Source organism: Electrona antarctica (assembly GCF_951216825.1).
Source record: "Electrona antarctica genome assembly, chromosome: 6".
Lineage (NCBI taxonomy): Eukaryota > Metazoa > Chordata > Actinopteri > Myctophiformes > Myctophidae > Electrona > Electrona antarctica.
Genome location: NC_136811.1, coordinates 12,551,265 through 12,573,093, shown reverse-complemented (window position 1 = coordinate 12,573,093; position 21,829 = coordinate 12,551,265). Strand labels below are relative to the sequence as shown.

Genomic DNA, 21,829 nt, shown 5'->3' with positions numbered 1-21,829 from the left:
CAACATTTTTCAGGTAACCATTATTTACACAACACAAGGAAATAATCATGTTTAAAGTAACAGTATAGTGTAAGTGGAGAAAATGGCCTGGGAATTTGGTATACACACACAGCTCTAGCTGTATCTTTAATACTACTCTATATAAAACTAGTTTGTGCAAATAAATTACTCTAAATAAATTAAAAACTGCATGCATGGAGATTGATCTATTCATCATATCAGTTTGACATGACTGTACTTTGTATAAGTTCAGGGTTTTCTCTTCGTACAGGCATCTTTGAAAACCCACAATATAAATTTCACATATGAGACTCTATGTCGACGATACATTTTCTTTTCTGCTGTATTTATAACCACCTGTGATGAGTAGTAGTACTGTAGTATAATGCCACATCGAAGGGAATGTCATATGAATATCATAAAAAAGTGTCTTGGCATTTTCATGTAAAAATGTCAGCATTTGGTTTGTGAAAAGTCGGTTTTAATATACTTCTTCTACTGGATTTGTTTAATATCTCTGTAAATGTTAGTAAGTGTAGTACAACTATGAAGGCCAGGGCATGTTTGGGGATGAATTGGGGAGTTGGGGGATCACTGGGAGGTGTGAAACAAAACTCCCAACAGACCACAAAACACATTCAGGCCCCAGGGGTACATTTGGGGGGCTCGGTAGATGGTAGGGGTCTGTGTTTCAGACAGCGGTGAGAGCCGAGGGCTTCGTAGGTAGGTAGGTAGGTAGGTATAGGTAAGTAGGTAGGTAGGTAGGTAGCTAGGTAGGCAGGTAGGTAGGTAGGTAGGTAGGTAGGTATAGGTAGGTAGGTAGGTATAGGTAAGTAGGTAGGTAGGTAGGTAGAGGTAAGTAGGTAGGTAGGTAGGTAGGTAGGTAGGTAGGTAGGTATAGGTAAGTAGGTAGGTAGGTAGGTAGGTAGGTAGGTTTAGGTAGGTAGGTAGGTAGGTAGGTAGGTATAGGTAAGTAGGTAGGTAGGTAGGTAGGTAGGTAGGTGTAGGTAGGTAGGTAGGTAGGTAGGTAGGTAGGTATAGGTAAGTAGGTAGGTAGGTAGGTAGGTAGGTAGGTATAGGTAAGTAGGTAGGTAGGTAGGTATAGGTAAGTAGGTAGGTAGGTATAGGTAAGTAGGTAGGTAGGTAGGTAGGTGTAGGTAGGTAGGCAGGCAGGCAGGCAGGCAGGCAGGTTGGTTGGTTGAGGGCTTGGTTGGAGGGTGGGCAGGTAGGTAGGTATAGGTAGTTTGGTTGGTTGGTTGGTTGGTAGGTACAGTATAGGTAGGTATTTAGTTAGGTAGGTAGGTAGGTAGGTAGGTGGGGGGGCTGTGTTTCAAATAGCGGTGAGGGGCGAGGGCTCGGTAGGTAGGTAGGTAGGTGGGGGGGCTGTGTTTCAAATAGCGGTGAGGGGCGAGGGCTCGGTAGGTAGGTAGGTAGGTGGAAGGGCTGTGTTTTAAACAGCGGTGAGGTGCGAGGGCTCGGTAGGTGGGTAGGTAGGTAGGTAGGTAGGTAGGTAGGTAGGGGGGGGGCTGTGTCTCAAATAGCGGTGAGGGGCGAGGGCTCGGTAGGTAGGTAGGTAGTTATAGGTAGGTCGGTAGGTAGGTAGGTAGGTAGGTAGGGGGGCTGTGTCTCAAATAGCGGTGAGGGGTGAGGGCTCAGTAGGTAGGTAGGTATAGGTAGGTAGGTATAGGTAGGTAGGTAGGTAGGTAGGGGGGCTGTGTCTCAAATAGCGGTGAGGGGCGAGGGCTCGAACTCCGGGTTGATGTAGGAGAAGCCCAGGAAGTCGTCCTGGTCGATGGCCGCCAGCACGTCCGGGTCGGAGGGCGTGAGCACCGACGGCGCCGCCGTGAAGAACTTGTCAAAGTTCTCTCCTTTCCTCCCGCCCTGATGAGAGGAGAGCAGGGTTAGAGAGGAGAGCAGGGTTATTTTACTTTAGGGTTTTTGAGTGGTGTAAACCACTCCTACAACTGGCTTTGTTAGTTTACGTGTCTGTCTGTCTGTGCTCAAAAAATGAGCACGGTTGCTATGGTCACCCAGTTCACACGGGTGTGATTTCATTACGTCAGACATTACGTCAGACCACAGCTGATCAGTCTATATAAGACCTTACACCACTCAGTTCACACGGGTGTGATTTTTCCATTATAGTTTAATTTTATTTATTTCTTCTAATTCAGTTTTAATTTAGTTTTTAATTTAGTTTAGTGGGTTTGCTAGTTTTTATTTTTTTAATTTTCTTTTTGAAAATGCTAATCATTTTAGTTAGTTATTAGTTTTAGTGTTCGTTTTCTCCACACTGTTCCGTTATTTGTCAGGTGCAGGATTGAAAGGGTCAGATTGTAAACTCGAGGTGCAGACAGCTGGTGTGAAACTGGTGCAGCCAAATAAATAGATTAAGATTTCATATCATCCCAAAAAACTAAGGGCATTTTGTCTGTAATTTCAGTTAGATTTCCTTAGTTTTGTAAACACACAATACAGTTTCAGTTAGTTGTCGTTTATTTATTTAAAATTCTCGTTTTTATTCATTGCAGTTAATGAAAATGTTTAAAAAAATGTTAGTATCCTATTCTATTTCCGTTAATTTTAGTTTTAGTTTTAACTATAACCTTGGGTGAGAGGAGAGGAGAGGAGAGGGGAGGAGAGACACAGTGAAAACATATACACATTATTTAGTTTACACACCTGTATGAGATGAGACGACATGGGAAGCCAAAACATTATAGATGGATATTTTCTGCTTTTGTTTTAAGATGATTGACGACCGTTACACAAGCTGTAGCATGCCGTACAACGTACTGTAAACATATTGTAGTGGAACAAGTAAGTCTACATCCATTACATGTACATTAAATAACTTTTAGTATCACTCTGACTTTTGCTACATTTTACAATTTTACAATTTAGGCATTTAGCAGACGCTTTTAATCCAGAGCGATTTAACAATAAGCAAAAACAAAAAGCATGGCAATACATCACATACATAAAAAGTAGTTATCATGAAACATGCGTAAGCTAAGAGCCTAACAGTGGAATATCTATATAATGAAACTATACATATAAACTATACATACTATACTATAAAGTGCTATGACTACATAAAATGCAAGTCTGTATAAAATGCTATCTAACACCGGGGCTCCACCGGGCGTGTCAGCGTTGCGTCTCCGTCAGGGAATGTTCCCTTTTTAATCAATGAAGGGTGGCTCCACTGCCTGCGTTGCGCTGCGTTCGGTGACTGCTTTAAAATTGCCCTGGTTCGTTTTTTCACGCACGCACGCGTCCAGTACAGAAAGTTCTATCTAAGGGGCTAGGGTAAGTGCTACGGGCCATGATGGAGTCTGAAGAGGTGGGTTTTCAGACTACGGCGGAAGATTGGGAGTGAGGCTGCAGTTCTGATGGTAATGGGAAGTGCATTCCATAGTTTTGGAGCCAGAAGGGAGAAGAGTTTGGGACGTGTGGAGCGTTGTCCCGGCGTTTTTAGTGAAGGTACTTCCAGCTTCCCCGCGTATACCATCACCACTGTCAGGTTGAAACCTTTTCAGCAAATGTAAAAAAATAAATAAAAAAAATAACATGATTGTGTTCCAATGGAGGACACATAATACTGTATAGCAGCTGGAGCAACGGATTGGATGATTGGATTCAAGCCTTTCACTGTAATAGCAGGGCTGCAGGGTGCAAGGCAACAGAAGAAAGCACAACGTTGCAATGTCAGAATACGATGTCAGATTACAACTTCAGTGCAGGTCATCATGACCTCTTATTTCGTCTCTCTCTGTTGGGTGGAAACCTCATACGTCCAAAACCGACAAGCTTGCAGATCTGCTATACTTTTGATGCTTGTGTGTGAGTAGTGCGGTCAAGTAGGGCAGTGATTTTGAACCCTTTTCACATCAAGGTCCATTATGTATTCGGCGGACCACCATTTGATGAGATTTAGCCTCTCAGACCCAACACCTAGAATATTCTGTTGTCCTTGGATAAGATTTGGTCCAGAATTCTGTATTGATGTTGGTACCATTAGGAGAGATAACAGGTAAACGTTGATCAAAATAACAATTGTTCTACGTTATCTAATAGTGTAGACTTCTTAAATTAAGTAATGCATATAGTGTTCAACACCTTAATTGCCCGGGGTTATTTAATCCATTAAATGATAGCGCCCAGATGTTGTTCCGGATGTTGTTCCGGATGTGGCTGTAGCAGCTAGATGTAGCCAAACCACTCTCGATGTGATCGACAACAACGGGAGGTAAGAATAAATCTATCGCGACTAGCGACTGGACAGCGGAGGGCCGTCTAACACAGGATCTTTTTTTATAATTAGACGGGATGATTTAGATCGCGAGTTATTAACGTTTTAAGATTTTCGTTGTCGTCGGCTAAACAGGTGGGGGGGACATTTTCGATGACGTCTCACTGTTGCGCAACACCGAGGATTGCGCAACAGGCGCTCCCAGGCTGTGGAGCGATGCGATCCGTTTTCATATCAATAAACTTCGTCTTTTGGATAAAACTTTGTCTTGGGCGTCGGGCGTTACTAATAGAAAGGACAAAGAACTTCGTCCTGGGCGATGGGGGTGTTAACTCTTAGCCTGCCGCCATTAATTAATCCCTCGATTGCGTATTGCCATGGTTTAATCACGCGTGACACTTACTTTGAAGAGCCAAATATCCGTATCGCATTTTACTATGAAACCATTCCGTGTGTGTTGACGAAGCTGTGTGCTCGTTCTCTCGGTCGGTGGTGGAAAAAGTGGACCGCGAGTATCACAGCGCCTGCTACAGGCCGTTGAAAACGCTTGTCTGGGACAAAGCGTCCTCTGCAATGTCGCTTCTGTGAGATAAAGCCGTCTGAAACCAGAGCCGGCAATGTAAGTGGATGCGCGCGCATTTTCAAAATGGCCGCGCCCATTGTGTCAGAAGCATAACAAAGCTAACTGACGGTAGATTTCGATACGATCGTATTAAAACATGCATTAATGAATACATCGCTGTTAAAACGGCTTTTCCGTTTGTGGCAGGCTACAAGATTCTACGTTTTAAAATTCCTATGTTCCTGGCGGGTAAACGATTAAAAAATGGCCAGCCGGTGCCTGGAGTGTTGTTGTTTAGAGCTCCAGTCAGTCAGTCCTCTCTGTGCGTGTCTGCTTTCATCACAGCTGTATGAAGAGTTCCTAATGAAGAGCCTCGTATGAAAATGACACCCGCACGTCCATCACACACCGAGAGGAGCCCAGTTAACCCTCCAAGACCGGGGAAGCATCTGCGTGATTTGAGATACTATAACCACTTTAACCATTATTGAATGCTTTGGCTATTCAAAAAAATTGCAGATCTACAAGCTTTTTTTTAATCGTGCAAATCGTTGAATATATTGTTTATTACGTTTTTGCTACTGGGGGTCCCTGGAACTATTTTTTTTGAGAAAAGCGGGGTCGGCGGCCATATACATACTGTAATAATTTCGGGGTTCTTGACATGAAAATATTTGAGCACCACTGATATAGAAATATAATGTTTAGGGTTTACTCGAAGACATTAAGACATTTTGTAGAATCGGCCTCAGGTCTGAATTGGTTAATGGAGAGCACTCTGACAGATAACACGACTCATCTCTCTCTCTCTCTCTCGCTCTCTCTCTCTCTCTCTCTCTCTCATTTCAATTGTCCTCGAATGTCCTCTTGCTCGCTCCTCTCCTAGTTAACTCTCCAGAAAATGGACCAGAGCTCATGCATAGCCACACACACAACTCCTACATTCCAAGTGCTTGTCAAGTGTCCACTTCAAATATTATTTTGGGCGGTCACAGCCTGAAAAAGGTTGAGAACCACACACTGCATTAGACCACGGACCCCCATTTGAATATTTGGAACCCATAATTCAATTTAGCTCATATTCATGTCAATATAGTTGGATTGGACAAGTCACTCAATGTGCAAGGATAGCAATGTCTGTGAAGTCTGCAGTGTTCATTAATCACTATTTAAAGGGATAATCTCACTTTCAAACATGTTTGGGGTAATTTCAACGTCTACTCATGGCTTTTCTGAGCACCCTAGACATTTCTTTTTAAGTTACTTGGTTCAGTATTTCGATATTTGATATTCATTTCATCAGACTTCAGACCCCCTCCTGTACAAAACCATTGTAACTTCAAAGTCCACTTTAATCATGATGGATTCATCTGAAACACCCGTCCTTGGTTCTGCATGGTGTCTGATATTGTCCTTCTAATGCGCGAAAGGGCAGCGATTTTTTTTTTCAATTACTTTTTTCATCATGTTTTATATTTTTTGAGCGGAATGAAAAAAGATAAAGAAATTGGAAATACTCAAGTAATGTACAAATGCCTCGAAATGTGTACAAAGTACAGTACTTACTACTTAGTATATGTACTTTATAGGTACTTTCCACCACTGGCTGTGACTCCCCTGTCTATGCTCCTGACCCTCAGGAAACAGATGCATTCTGGGACGCGGCGGCACGAGATGAAAGAAAGAAAGAACCGAGGGAGGGGTGGCTGGGGGAGGGGCGGGGTAGAGAGAGAGAGAGAGAGAGAGAGAGAGGAACGAAGGAGAAGTCACGAGAGAGTGAAGATGGAGAGAGAGAGAGAGAGAGAGAGAGAGAGAGACAGAGAGAGAGAGAGAGAGAGAGAGAGAGAGAGAGAGAGAGAGAGAGAGAGAGAGAGAGAGAGGAACGAAAGGAACGAAGGAGAAGTCACGAGAGAGTGAAGATGGAGAGAGAGAGAAATGACAGCAGCAAATTCCCTGAAGGCCAGACGGATAGAGCGACAGAGTATGTGTGCACGTGCGTGCGTGCGTGCGTGCGTGTGCGTGAGTGCGTGCGTGAGTGTGTGCGTGACTGAGTGGAACTGACAGTGCGCGGTTTGAAGGGCGGTTGTATCTCCAGCCTCTCCAGGCGGTCCCAGTCCATCCAGCGGAAGAAGGGATGCTCACGGATCTCTCTCTCGGAGTCGTCCCCTCCTCCCAGACGCTTGGCCGGGTGCTTGGTCAGCAGCTAGAGAGAGAGAGAGAGAGAGAGAGAGAGAGAGAGAGAGAGAGAGAGAGAGAGAGAGAGAGAGAGAGAGAGATGGGGGGGGGGATTACAAGACAGAGAAAGGTAGGCATGGCTATTATAGTTAAAGGGACACTTCACCCTTTTTGCAAAAAAATATATGTAAAATGACGTTGAGAAGAACACTTTCTTAGGGGTCTTTATGTGGTTTTAGATATTTTAGATTTTAGCAGTGAGCCCAGTGTCTCTGATGACATCGACACTGGGCTCACTTCCTTCCTGGAATACAATTCCCATAATGCTTTGGTGCACTGCTCCTCCTTGTGGATAGGGGGAGGGCTGTCTTACTGAGTCCAAGGTTAATTAAATAAGGCTAGGAAGCGAAGACGAGAAACATGCGCAATTGAGACCAAGGAAGCTGAACGTGGAAGTGTTGGCTGCATATAGCCCATTGCGCATGTTTATTTCCTTCCAGGGCGCAACATGGAGTCCACCGTACGGTCTTCGCTTCCTGTCCTCATTTAATAGTCCTTGATGTAGTCCAAGGACTGTCTAAAGAGGACGAGACGCAAAGACCGTACGGGCGACGCCATGTTGCTTATGGTGCTCCATGGAAGGAAAGAAACATGCGCAGTTGAGACCAAGGAAGCTGAACGCGGAAGTGTTGGCTGCATATAGCCCATTGTGCATGTTTCTTTCCTTCCATGGAGCACCATAAGCAACATGGCGTCGCCCATACGGTCTTCGCGTCTCGTCCTCTTTAGACAGTCCTTGATGTAGTCCAGGAAGTAAGTGAGCCCAGTGTCGATGACATCAGAGACACTGGGCTGGGCTCACTGCTAAAATCTAAAATATCTAAAACCACATATTACACAGATAAAGACCCCCAGGAGAGTGGTCTAAATCTTCTTATATATATTTTTGCAAAAAGGGTGAAGTTTCCCTTTAAGGAAGAATAGAACTGGCACATGCACTGGACGGCAGGTGCAGAACTATACCAGTGGATAAGGCAATATAAAAAAATAGAAGTCATACACACGCACACTGTAACTTTGTAAAGCTATAGATTAACGTTTCGACACAGAATCTCCATCAGAATTAATTAAAGTCTGATGAAGACTGTGTCGAAACGTTAATCTATAATAAAGCCTATAGAGTCAGAGTTGAAAGTCAAGTAGAGAGACTCGTACTCCTTTGCTGATGGAGACGGCCTCGCGGGACAGACTTTTGGGATAGGCCACGTTCTGCTCTAGGATGGACTGGAACAACTCCTCCTCGTCTATCCCGTCAAACGGAGGCTGGGGGAGGAGAGGGTTAGAAGAGACGTTCATTTTCATATTTACATCTGCTATTTTCGCTACTTTTGTGTGACACCGCATGCATTTTGATAGAAGAGAAGTATATTTATATATTTATATATTTTGTTTTACTCTTTTTTTTTGTTTTTAGCACAAAACACAAAGCACAAATATTTTTCAGAATGGGGGTCTGTGGGGTCCTTGGCAGTGTTGTTTTTGGCAGCACATTTTGATTTCAGTTTTAGTCATAGTCTTTTTGTCACATTTAGTCACCTGGAATGTGTTAGTGTTAGTCTAGTTTTAGTCGACTAAATGTCATGAGATTTTAGTCGACTAAATCTACAGTTGATTTAGTCGAACAAAATGTGTTTAGGCGGGCCTTGATGCCGTCGTAATGACTGTTTTTTTCACTTGCTGAAAAAAAGACGCGTTGTGAGCTTGTAGATCGGCTATTTTCGGCATGCAACCAAGTGTAAAATGACTTATACTGGATCTCTTGTCCACTAGTCCCTTCCTAACATTTTAGTGTAGTTTTTATTTGTTGACAAAATCGTCAGTATACTGTATTTAGTCTTAGTTTTAGTCATTATAGTTTAGTTTTCATGTAGTTTCCATTTAGTTTTCGTCAAAACAACACTAGTCCTTAATTGGCATGAAAACGTTTGTGAACCACTGATTTAGATAGCACGTTTAGAATCCACCTCAGCAGCGTTTAATGTGTTAAAAGCTGTGTGTGAAGAGAAGAGCGTGATGAATGGGTCATAGTGGGCAAAGTGAAATAGAATCCAATTATTTAGTCACAAGTTCTTGCTAATACTATTCATTATTGGTACAAGCTCACAACGTGCCGTGAAGTGACACGCTGAGCATTTTGGCTATACTTCTGTGCGACACCGCATGCGTTTTGTACGCCAAGGTCTACCGTAATACATTAATTCATGAACTTAAAACAAAAAGTTGAAATATGGAGAATACCGCATGAGGTTTCCGAATGCTCGACTGCTCAAAAAAGGAGAACTGGTGAGTCTTTTGAAGTGACAGACAAAGTAACAGCAGTCTGTCTGTGAAAAATAATGAGGCCGAGCCTCTTGAACGTATAGACGTATAATATACCCTACCTGTCCTGCTAGCATCTCATACAGCAGCACTCCATAGGACCACCAGTCTACTGCCTTGGTGTACGGCTGGTAGGCTACGATCTGAGAGGAGAGGAGAGGAGAGGAGAGGAGAGGAGAGGAGAGGAGAGGAGAGGAGAGGAGAGGGAATAAGATGAGTAAAAGTATAAACATGAACGAGCTCAGAAAAAGCACATAACTCTCTCTCTCTCTTTGTGTGTGTGCGTGTGCGTGAGCGCCAGCGTGTCTGTGGCTTCATGCGTGTGTGAACATTATGCACATGTCTTCATGTGTATATGAGTGAGAGAGAGATTACTTCCCGCCCGAGGAAGAGTTTGAAAAGATGACAAAAAAGGACAAAACAAAACACCTCCCATGCAGTATCTCTTCTGGCTGAAGTACAACAATGTGCAAACACAGCAGCAAGGTGTGGGCTGTTGTGACAGGAGAACAATCTCCAATAATAATAATAATAATCATTATTATTGTCCCGAGGGATATTCATCTTCACAGTCTGTTCCAACACACCCACAACAAAACAAACTCATAGCACAGAAAAACACGGACTTGGAACTTGGAACCATCCTATCTGCGGGAACGTTTGTTTAATGCCGCGAACGATGGCCGAGGGGACAAAACTCCTACTAAATCTGACCTTTTACATACATTTCACCTTACTAATCACGTGTATTCCTGCACTGTCTGCACTGAGTGATATGCACTGTGCTGTGGTTCATACAAATCTGTACACCATGAGTACCACCATCTGAGCCCACCATGAGTACCACCATCACAAGACAAGCGCTGACATGGAACCCGCAGGGCAAGCAGAAAAGGGGTCACCCAAGAAACACCTGGCGCAGCAGAGACCATGATGAAGATGACCTGCAGGCCAACTGGAGAGAACAGCTCAACACAGAGCAGAGACCATGATGGAGATGACCTGGAGGCCAACTGGAGAGAACAGCTCAACACAGAGCAGAGACCATGATGGAGATGACCTGGAGGCCAACTGGAGAGAACAGCTCAACACAGAGCAGAGACCATGATGGAGATGACCTGGAGGCCAACTGGAGAGAACAGCTCAACACAGAGCAGAGATCATGATGGAGATTACCTGGAGGCCAACTGGAGAGAACAGCTCAACACAGAGCAGAGACCATGATGGAGATGACCTGGAGGCCAACTGGAGAGAACAGCTCAACACAGAGCAGAGACCATGATGGAGATGACCTGGAGGCCAACTGGAGAGAACAGCTCAACACAGAGCAGAGACCATGATGGAGATGACCTGGAGGCCAACTGGAGAGAACAGCTCAACACAGAGCAGAGACCATGATGGAGATGACCTGGAGGCCAACTGGAGAGAACAGCTCAACACAGAGCAGAGACCATGATGGAGATGACCTGGAGGCCAACTGGAGAGAACAGCTCAACACAGAGCAGAGACCATGGAGATGACCTGGAGGCCAACTGGAGAGAACAGCTCAACACAGAGCAGAGACCATGGAGATGACCTGGAGGCCAACTGGAGAGAACAGCTCAACACAGAGCAGAGACCATGATGGAGATGACCTGGAGGCCAACTGGAGAGAACAGCTCAACACAGAGCAGAGACCATGATGGAGATGACCTGGAGGCCAACTGGAGAGAACAGCTCAACACAGAGCAGAGACCATGGAGATGACCTGGAGGCCAACTGGAGAGAACAGCTCAACACAGAGCAGAGACCATGGAGATGACCTGGAGGCCAACTGGAGAGAACAGCTCAACACAGAGCAGAGACCATGATGGAGATGACCTGGAGGCCAACTGGAGAGAGCAGCTCAACACAGAGCAGAGACCATGATGGAGATGACCTGGAGGCCAACTGGAGAGAACAGCTCAACACAGAGCAGAGACCATGATGGAGATGACCTGGAGGCCAACTGGAGAGAGCAGCTCAACACAGAGCAGAGACCATGATGGCGATGACCTGGAGGCCAACTGGAGAGAACAGCTCAACACAGAGCAGAGACCATGATGGAGATGACCTGGAGGCCAACTGGAGAGAGCAGCTCAACACAGAGCAGAGACCATGGAGATGACCTGGAGGCCAACTGGAGAGAGCAGCTCAACACAGAGCAGAGACCTGCATGGAGATGACCTGGAGGCCAACTGGAGAGAACAGCTCAACACAGAGCAGAGACCATGGAGATGACCTGGAGGCCAACTGGAGAGAGCAGCTCAACACAGAGCAGAGACCATGATGGAGATGACCTGGAGGCCAACTGGAGAGAGCAGCTCAACACAGAGCAGAGACCATGATGGAGATGACCTGGAGGCCAACTGGAGAGAACAGCTCAACACAGAGATCGCTAGGCAGGCAGACAGGCAGACAGAGTACTGTGCATGTGTGCGACTGTGCGTGCGACTGTGCGTGCGTGTGTGCGTGCGTGCGTGTGTGCGTGCGTGCGTGCGTGGGTGCGTGGCACTAGGGAAGCGCTGTGTGCCTCGGGGGAAATATACTGTATATCTGTTTTAAAGTGGCAGTTGCAGAACAGATCAATGTATATTTACATAAGTCAGTCAATACCCTGTGGAGTTCTATCTGTCTGTCAGTCTGTGGACCGCTCTCTGTGAAGAGCAGCGGTGAAATGAGTACTCACATGTTTCACTCAAGTAAAAGTATAAATACTGCAATATAGAAATACTCTGTTACAAGTAAAAGTCCGTAATCAAAAGATTACTTGAGTAAAAGTACAAAAGTAATGCTATCAAAATGTACTTACAGTAAAGTACCACAAGTAAAAGCACCAATTGTGCAGAATGTCCCCAAGTTCAAAATGTATACAAAATATTTTGAAAATAGCCGATCTACAAGCCCACAATGCGTCACAAGTGCCTGTAGATCTGCTATTTCCTTACGGCTCCAAATAAGTGTAGTGGAGTAAAAGTACTTGATTTTGAGATGTAGTGGGAGTAGTAGTAGTATAGTGCTGAAAATTCAAAATACTGCAGTAAAGTAAAAGTACCTCAAACTTGTACATACATTTCATAGTTCGTTTCCACCACTGGTGAAGAGTGCACTGAACAAGGAGTGTTGGGGTCAATTGAAATAAGATAAATGCTTTTTAACAAAGTGCATTCACTTTGAGTACTGCGTATAAGTACTTATCGTATAGTATGATCCACACTACAGCGCCACACAAAAGCATCAGAAGTATAGCAGGTCCTTGAGCTTGTAGATCTGATATGATTCCTGAAAAGCAACAGTTTTGCATGAGGTTTCCACCCGATAGAGCCAACATCTAGAGCTTTCTGTCAAATCTGTACTTTCCTTGAGTAGGCCCTGTAGAGGGCAGTGGTGGAAAGTAACTAAGTACTTTTACTTAAGTACTGTACTAAAGTACAATTTTGAGGTATTTGTACTTTACTGGAGTATTTCCAATTTCCAATACTTTTACTTCTACTCCACTACATCTCAGAGACAACATTTTTACTTTTACGCCACTACAATTATTTGAACATTTTAGTTACTTTGGAGATTTTAATTTTGATTAGAAAATAACCACTTCAACCCTATACATTTCGGCCATTTGAAAATAGCCGAGCTACAATGCATTGCGACGCATTGTGAGCTTGTAGATCTGCTATTTTCAATAGATTTTGTACACATTTTGAACTTGTGAAATGGCACATTCTGCACAACTTTTGTACTTTGACTCAAGTACATTTTCAATACCGTACTTTTACTTGTAACGAAATAGTTCTAAATTGCAGTATTGGTACTTTTACTCCACTACCTTTCAAAGACAAATATTGCACTTTTGACTATAATTTTTTTTAAATGAATCAACGACTTAAGCCCTATTTCAGATTAGCCTATACTAGTGAAAATAGCCGATCCACAAGCTCACAACATGTCACAGCGCTCAGCTATGTTGACTATTAATTATATATACATATATATATATTACTGTCCTTTGTCATGTCGAATATTTCAATATTTTTCATATGCAACTACTCCCGTACTTTAACTCATAGAGTAGTTGAGTAATATACACACGCAGGCACGCAGGCAGGCAGGCAGGCACGCAGGCACGCACGCACGCACGCACGCACGCACGCACGCACGCACGCACGCACGCACGCACGCACGCACGCACGCTCTCTTGCCTATACCCCCTTCTCTCTATCTCTCTCTCTTTCTCTGGCTAACGAGTCCAAGTAATGAAAAGCACACCCATTTCAAAGGAATCGTCCAGTACAGTGCGTATCACACCAGTAGACATCATTTGCATGTCATTACTGCCACCGCATGAAAAACACAGCCAGCCCAAAAGAAAAAAATAAATGAATACATAACTGGGAGAAGAAAAAAAATGCATGCATTTTTGATATTTTCTGTCATCTCAATTCGAGGTTCCTCCAGTTCAGTCGAGTCTTTGTGTCGTCAAGTTGATTGGTTCGTTTATTTAATTCCGTTTGACGAGGCCATGCTTTATTAATCGAGAAAACTTTGATGCATCACATTTATTAGATCTCGCTTTAATCACTCGATCCTGCTTCTGTCTCCTGCAGGCTAGACAACCGTATCTTTACCACAGGCGTGTGCTTGATGCTGAGGTCAACAAATCATTCATCACACACGTACATGTACACTTATTATCCAGTGCATGTGCAATTGTGCATAAAGGGCACTTTGAGACAATGCACTTTGATCAAGTGCACTATCGCTGTGTAGTTGCACTAAATGGCACTGGATACTATCCACTATACCATTTAGTGCCAACTAATACACAGCAGGTTTCATTTGCTGGATTACTAACAATGAACCAGTACAATGCGGTAGAATGACTTGTCTTCATTGATTCATTAATGAGGCGTCCACTGCAGCCTCGACAGTCTGCACACTGCAGCTGTCAGTAGCATAACATTTATGTTTAAAAAGGCAAAGAAATGGATTGCTGGTTTCTAGTCAACGCCGATTATTCCTAATGATAGCACGCATGCACACACACTGTACACACAAGCGCGCACACACGCGCACACGCACACACACACACACACACACGCACGCGCACGCACACGCGCGCGCACGCACACACACACCTGCACTAATTGAATCACGGTGGAGTTAATTATTCAGAGATGGCTGACAAGGTTAGAGAAGAGAAGTGCTGCAGGCGAACACACAGTAGAGTACACATGAGAGGAACCATCACAGAACACACAGTAGAGTACACATGAGAGGGAACCATCACAGAACACACAGTAGAGTACACATGAGAGGAACCATCACAGAACACACAGTAGAGTACACATGAGAGGAACCATCACAGAACACACAGTAGAGTACACATGAGAGGGAACCATCACAGAACACACAGAGTACACATGAGAGGAACCATCACAGAACACACAGCAGAGTACACATGAGAGGGAACCATCACAGAACACACAGTAGAGTACACATGAGAGGAACCATCACAGAACACACAGTAGAGTACACATGAGAGAGGGAACCATCACAGAACACACAGTAGAGTACACATGAGAGGGAACCATCACAGAACACACAGCAGAGTACACATGAGAGGGAACCATCACAGAACACACAGTAGAGTACACATGAGAGGAACCATCACAGAACACACAGTAGAGTACACATGAGAGGAACCATCACAGAACACACAGTAGAGTACACATGAGAGGAACCATCACAGAACACACAGTAGAGTACACATGAGAGGAACCATCACAGAACACACAGTAGAGTACACATGAGAGGAACCATCACAGAACACACAGTAGAGTACACATGAGAGGAACCATCACAGAACACACAGTAGAGTACACATGAGAGGAACCATCACAGAACACACAGTAGAGTACACATGAGAGGAACCATCACAGAACACACAGTAGAGTACACATGAGAGGGAACCATCACAGAACACACAGTAGAGTACACATGAGAGGAACCATCACAGAACACACAGTAGAGTACACATGAGAGGGAACCATCACAGAACACACAGCAGAGTACACATGAGAGGGAACCATCACAGAACACACAGTAGTAACTCTAGTCAGGGTTAATCCATTCTGACCTGAGATCAGATTCTAAAAATGTCTTCTACATCCTGACAGTTTTCTGAAAAAGCTATGTTTCTATGTCAGTCGTTCTTTGATTTTTCAAAAATAGCAGACCTACAAGCTCGTAGCGCGCCACTCGGTGGCGCGCTATGAGCTTGTAGATCTGCAATTTTTCAATAGCAGAAGGGGTTCCCGCCCAAAATGGGTTAAAGGAATGGTTCACCCGAGGAAGGACTTTATCTTTATCTTTAACCCATTTAGACCTGAGCTCGATTCTACAAAATGTCTTCTAAATCCTGACAGTTTTCTTGAAAAACCCATGTTTCTATGTCAGTGGTTCTCAAACTACTTCATGTCAAGGACCCCTAGAATTATCTGTATTTGGCCGCCGACACCCATCTGAAAATATGTTGTTCCAGGGACCCCCCAGAAGCAAAGATTTGAGTTAAAAACGTTCGCTCTGAAAGAATATAATATTCAAAGATTTGCGCCACATTTTTATGATTTTTCAAAAATAGCAGACCTACAAGTTCATGAGCTATGATGAGCTATGAGCTATGAGCTTGTAGATCTGCTATTTTTCAATTGGGTCTCCATTGACCCGCCGCCGGCGGGTGCCATGGGGCTCAAGAGTTAAAACACCAAAAGGGGTTCTCTCCCAAAAGGGGTTAACCTACGGTGTTGTCTTTGACTCGTGCAGAGCTTTCGTTTGTAAAACATGCCTTAACGGTGAATGCAGAAGAACTGGATGAATGGAATTTAATCAGAGACTCAAATGAACGACAGCGAAACTATAACCAAAACACAGCTCTTTTAGTCCGCTGAGAAACCTCCCAAACATATATCACCAGAGCCTTTAAAACACACGGAAGGTAAACCGGCTCATGCACGAAAGACTTTTGAAATAACAATAATTAAAACCAAAAAATGTATAGGAAAAATAAAAACATAAAAATGGGTCCATGATGACACAGTGGTTTGGGAACCACTGCTTTGCAGTTACACCACTGAATAAGTACACAGTGTAAAGGGTAAAAGGGTTCTATTCCCTGCTGTGCTGCTCAACGGACTTGTCACAAACGATGCCAGGCCTTCGCTAACTGTTCCATGATGGATTCAGACATGTCCACTGGTGGCACGCGAGTGCAGATTTCATACAGCCCACTTCTTCCAACACTACTGGCTAGTACAGTGTGCGTGCGTGCGTGCGTGCGTGCGTGCGCGCCTGCATGCGTGCGTGCGTGCGTGCGTGCGTGCGTGCGTGCGTGCGTCTGTATATGAGCAGTGAATACAGTAGAGTTGATCCGATAAAGATAATATCGGTATAAGCTATACGGAAAGCCCCTAAAATGCCATTATCGGTATAGGCGACTCTGTGACAAACCGATACCACGTCATCTATCACATATCTACAGTATTTCAGTTGAAGTAATATTTTGAATTCTTCAGTTGACTATATATATTTTATACTCTCACAGTGCTATTGACATTATTATTTGAGTAACTTGTAGCAGCACTTCCCTGCCAAAGGTTCTTTCAGTGAGGTGCCTTATCCCAGGGGTTCTCAACGTTTTTGGCCGGGGACCCCCAGAAATGCTTTGGCAATGTCTCGGGACCCCCGCCCCGCCCCCTCCCGACCCCCAATAAAAATTGACTGCTACAATTTAGCTATTGAAAAATAGCAGATCTACAAGCTCATAGCGCGCCACCGAGTGGCGCGCTACGAGCTTGTAGGTCTGCTATTTTTGAAAAATCGTGAAATTAAAAAAATAAAATAAATAAATCTTTTTTTTTTTTTTTTGAAAATAATTTGGGGACCCCCTAAAATAATTTGGCGACCCCCCGAGGGGTCGCGACCCACGGGTTGAGAACCCCTGCCTTATCCAAGAAGACAAAACTACCCCGGGGCTACCGCGACCAGCGACACTTTACTTATGAGCCGTGAATAAAGCTCGTTTAGATTTTTAAAAAAAAGCAATCTGGGAAAAGAATCCGAGATAAAAGCGATAAAAAGCAGTCGGAGCCTATGACTCTTTCAATTCCGGTTCACTGCCTTTGTATTGAGATGGATACACACTTGGTATCGGATCAGTATCGGGAGGGGAAGGGACAATTGGCACCGTATACATATCCTCTTTAACCCATTTTGACCTGAGATCAGATTCTAAAAATGTCTTCTACATCCTGACAGTTTTCTGAAAAAGCTATGTTTCTAGGTCAGTCGTTTTTCGATTTTTCAAAAATATCAGACCTACAAGCTCGTAGCGCGCCACTCGGTGGCGCGCTATGAGCTTGTAGATCTGCTATTTTACAATAGCTAAAGCACAACATAATGCTAACACCAAAAGGGTTTCCCGCCCAAAATGGGTTAAAGTGAGTAACCTTTTATATGCTGACCTCCGTAGTGGGAAAAGTATATGGGACAATGTAATGTTACTAAGTGTGATTTATGGGCAGAACTTTGGCTGCTGTGTGGATCTCCCTCCGATCCATCACCACTGACCTTTGAAGTTGGAGTATACCAAAGGCCTATTTCCTCAGATAATGGGGGATTATTGTTATATATCGCCATTTCTATTTCCTTCCGAAAATGGATGCAGTCGTGTCAAGGGCCCAAAATGTATGCATTTCAAACACATACTCAAATATTTTCACGTTAACATTTTTTATAAGTTAACCCATTCTGAACAGGAACCCCTTTTGGTGTTTGAAGCATTGTTATACTTTAGCTATTGAAAAAGATTTGAGTTTTTAACTCAAATCTTTGCTTCTGGGGGGTCCCTGGAACAACATATTTTCAGATGGGGGTCGGCGGCATATTACATATAATTTTTGGGGTCCTTGACATGAAATATTGAGCACCACTGATACAGAAACATGACGTTTTTCAGAAAATCATCATGATTTAGAAGACTTTTTTCTAAATTTCGACGTAAGGCCTAAATGGGTTAAACTGATGTTGATGCTATATGATATATTTACCTGAGGACCCCTTGGAACCTTCTCAAGGAACCCTTGAGGGGGGTCCCTGAACCCCACTTTGAGAACCACTGCATTAAAAAGCTATATATCTGTGGACACATCACAACAGCTCATGATAAATTCTGGTGTTGACTTTAAGATACCACCCACTCGCAGTCTCCGCAAAGCAATTCTCTTCCTACCAGTCTGGCTCCTTTGCAAACTGGGAATAGCGTGAAAACACTTTTCCTATTAATATAAAATGCTTCCCAACAACAACAATGCTCTAAATAACTCTCTCTTTTCTCTTTACAACACATTATTGTGGTTGTTGAAAACAACCTGACACTTTGACTGACGTCCATCTGACTGTGGAGGATCAGAATGTAGGATGTTGTTTAGCTACGCAGTTCAATATTAAAACATGTAATATGTAACTTTCCTTCCCTTTTTCTCCCCAATTTAGTTGTTATTCCAGTTGTTATTCCTCCCCACATTCCTCAGTTTCCGTTTATTTGTATTTATAGTGCAACATCACCCCAAGGGGTCTCTGTGCACTTCACAACAATACACGGCAAAAAAACGCAGAAAATACAATAGCACAATAACACAATAACAAGCATAATACGTGTCAATACACATGGATGACATAAGTACCATGCGTATAGGACACAGTTGAAGATAGGTAAAAAATGTCCATTAACCCATTTTGACCTGAAAATGTCTTCTAAATCCTGACAGTTTTCTGAAAAAGCTATGTTTCTATGTCGTTCTTCGATTTTTCAAAAATAGCAGATCTACAAGCTCATAGCGCGCCACCGAGTGGCGCGCTATGAGCTTGTAGATCTGCTATTTTTCAATAGCTAAAGCATAACATGATGCTAACACCAAAAGGGGTTCCCGCCCAGAATGGGTTTTAAAATAGCATAGGGTTTTAAAACCACGGGGCAGAGCACGGTTAATATAGTGATTTCAGTGAAACTAGGGGGAACCATAATGCAGGGAAAAAAAGATGGGGTTTAAGTCTAGATTTAAACATGTCTAGTGAGTTGGCATCTCTTACTGTTTGTGGGAGAGCATTCCAGAGACAGGGAGGGCACGATGTGTGAATGCTCTGCCCCCCAAACCGTTATTTTATTGTGGTATGTGACTGTGAGTTTTACAGCATCTTGGGAGCGTAGAGGTCGTGGGGGGGATGTTTGCTTTTATTAGGCTGGACATGTAGGGTGGAGCAAGTCCAACTGCAGTGACAACACAGAAAGGTCATGTGTCGGGAGGAATACATTGAGATTCAAAGGGGTACATTTAACCGATTCCATTGAGTCCAGCCGCCAGTGCCAACAGAATGCACGAAGAAGACCCTGTGATTTGCCCCCCCCCCCCCCAGTGAAAAGGAAGTATAGGAATCGGCCATTTTGGAGCCACCGTGGGTCCCCTTCGCTAGCGTTAGGAACGCTAATGTGCTAGCCTGGAGGTCCCGCTATTTTTAACCCATTTAGACCTGAGTTAAAAACATTCACTTTGAAAGAATATATATTCAAAGATTTGCGCCACATTTTCACGATTTTTCAAAAATAGCAGACCTACAAGCTCGTAGCGCGCCACCGAGAGTGGCGCGCTATGAGCTTGTAGATCTGCTATTTTTCAATAGCTAAATTATAACATAATGTTTAAAACACCAAAAGGGGTTCCCGCCCAAAACGGGTTAACATCGACCCTCAACCTCATATCACCTCAATATGAGCCTCAATTCCGAGAAAAGACGGTGCTAAAGATGCCGCGTGTGATGTACGTGGAGGTGTTTTTGAGGGGGAAAAAGAAAAGAAAAGACAAATTTAGAAACATTGAGAAGCCAGAGTGGTGGCGAGACGTGAACGGTATACCTCGGGGGCAATGTAGTCTGGCGTGCCGCAGAAGGTGCGCGTGGTTTCTCCATCAAACATGCCCTCCCTGCACATGCCAAAGTCTGCTATCTTTATGTGGCCCTCAGCATCCAGCAGCACGTTGTCGAGCTTCAGGTCCCTGGAGGGGAGGAAGGGAGGGAGGGAGGGAGGGAGGGAGGAAGGGAGGGAGGGAGAGAGGGAGAAAGGAAGGGAGGGAGAGAGAGAGAGGGAGAGAGAGGGAGGGAGAGACGGAGGGAGAGAGGGAGGGACGGAGGGAGAGAGAGAGAGAGGGAGAGAGGGAGGGAGGGACGGAGGAAGAGAGGGAGGGAGAGAGGGAGGGAGGGAGGGACGGAGGAAGAGAGGGAGGGAGGGAGGGAGAGAGGGAGGGACGGAGGAAGAGAGGGAGGGAGGGAGGGAGAGAGGGAGGGAGGGAGGAAGAGAGGGAGGGAGGGAGAGACGGAGGGAGAGACGGAGGGAGAGACGGAGAGAGAGAGAGGGAGAGAGGGAGGGAGGGAGAGAGGGAGGGAGGAAGGGAGGGAGGGAGAGAGGGAGAAAGGAAGGGAGGGAGAGAGAGAGAGGGAGAGAGAGGGAGGGAGAGACAGAGGGAGAGAGGGAGGGACGGAGGGAGAGAGAGAGAGAGGGAGGGAGAGAGGGAGGGACGGAGGAAGAGAGGGAGGGAGGGAGGGAGAGAGGGAGGGAGGGAGGAAGAGAGGGAGGGAGGGAGGGAGGGAGGGAGGGAGGGAGAGAGGAAGAGAGGGAGGGAGGGAGGGAGGGAGGGAGGGACAGATGGAGGATAAGGTCAAAAACAAGTTCCATCATTTCCCCACTGGGCCCCGCACCTGAAACTTTGACTGACGTCATTCTATGACTATGGAGGATCATAATCATTCTATGACTATGGAGGATCATAATCATTCTATGACTATGGAGGATCATAATCATTCTATGACTATGGAGGATCATAATCATTCTATGACTATGGAGGATCATAATCATTCTATGACTATTGAGGATCATAATCATTCTATGACTATGGAGGATCATAATCATTCTATGACTATATGGAGGATCATAATCAAAGGAAGGACATGTCAAAAACATTCATTGTCGCTGCGGTGGGTGGAGAAACTCCGGTCACCTCTCCTATAGGCTGACTGTCGTTGCTTTAGCTACTGGCAGAACCAAGCCTTGAGTGGAACGTGGAAAACAAAACTAAACAAAAATAAATAAATAAATAAAATAAAAAAGACGCCACATTGAAGCAGTGTTAATTTCTTTGTGACTGACATTTTTCACTGATAAAACTAAGCTATGATGACTAAAACTATAAACAACTAACAACTAGACTAAAATGCTAGGGAGGGACTAGTGGAGAAGAGATTCCAGTATGTAGAACTAAAAGACGAGTCGTTTCATGTTTGGTTGCGCTCGGATGTTGCGCTCTGAACATTGCAGATGTACAAGCTCACAGCGG

General features: G+C 44.4%; 1 protein-coding gene across 1 annotated transcript in view; it reads right to left on the bottom strand.

The window, feature by feature from the left end:
- Positions 1-498: 498 nt before the first annotated feature.
- prkcg (protein kinase C, gamma) overlaps positions 499-21,829 on the bottom strand; it is a 71,110-nt gene continuing 49,779 nt past the window's right edge. Inside the window, exons 12-16 of the mRNA XM_079503475.1 lie at positions 20,356-20,494; positions 9,434-9,514; positions 8,208-8,315; positions 6,880-7,020; positions 499-1,881 (exon numbers count right to left, since the gene is read on the bottom strand). Coding sequence (XP_079359601.1) covers positions 1,720-1,881; positions 6,880-7,020; positions 8,208-8,315; positions 9,434-9,514; positions 20,356-20,494 — 631 coding nt within the window. The 3' untranslated portion in view covers positions 499-1,719. The remainder of the gene's footprint in view (positions 1,882-6,879; positions 7,021-8,207; positions 8,316-9,433; positions 9,515-20,355; positions 20,495-21,829) is intronic.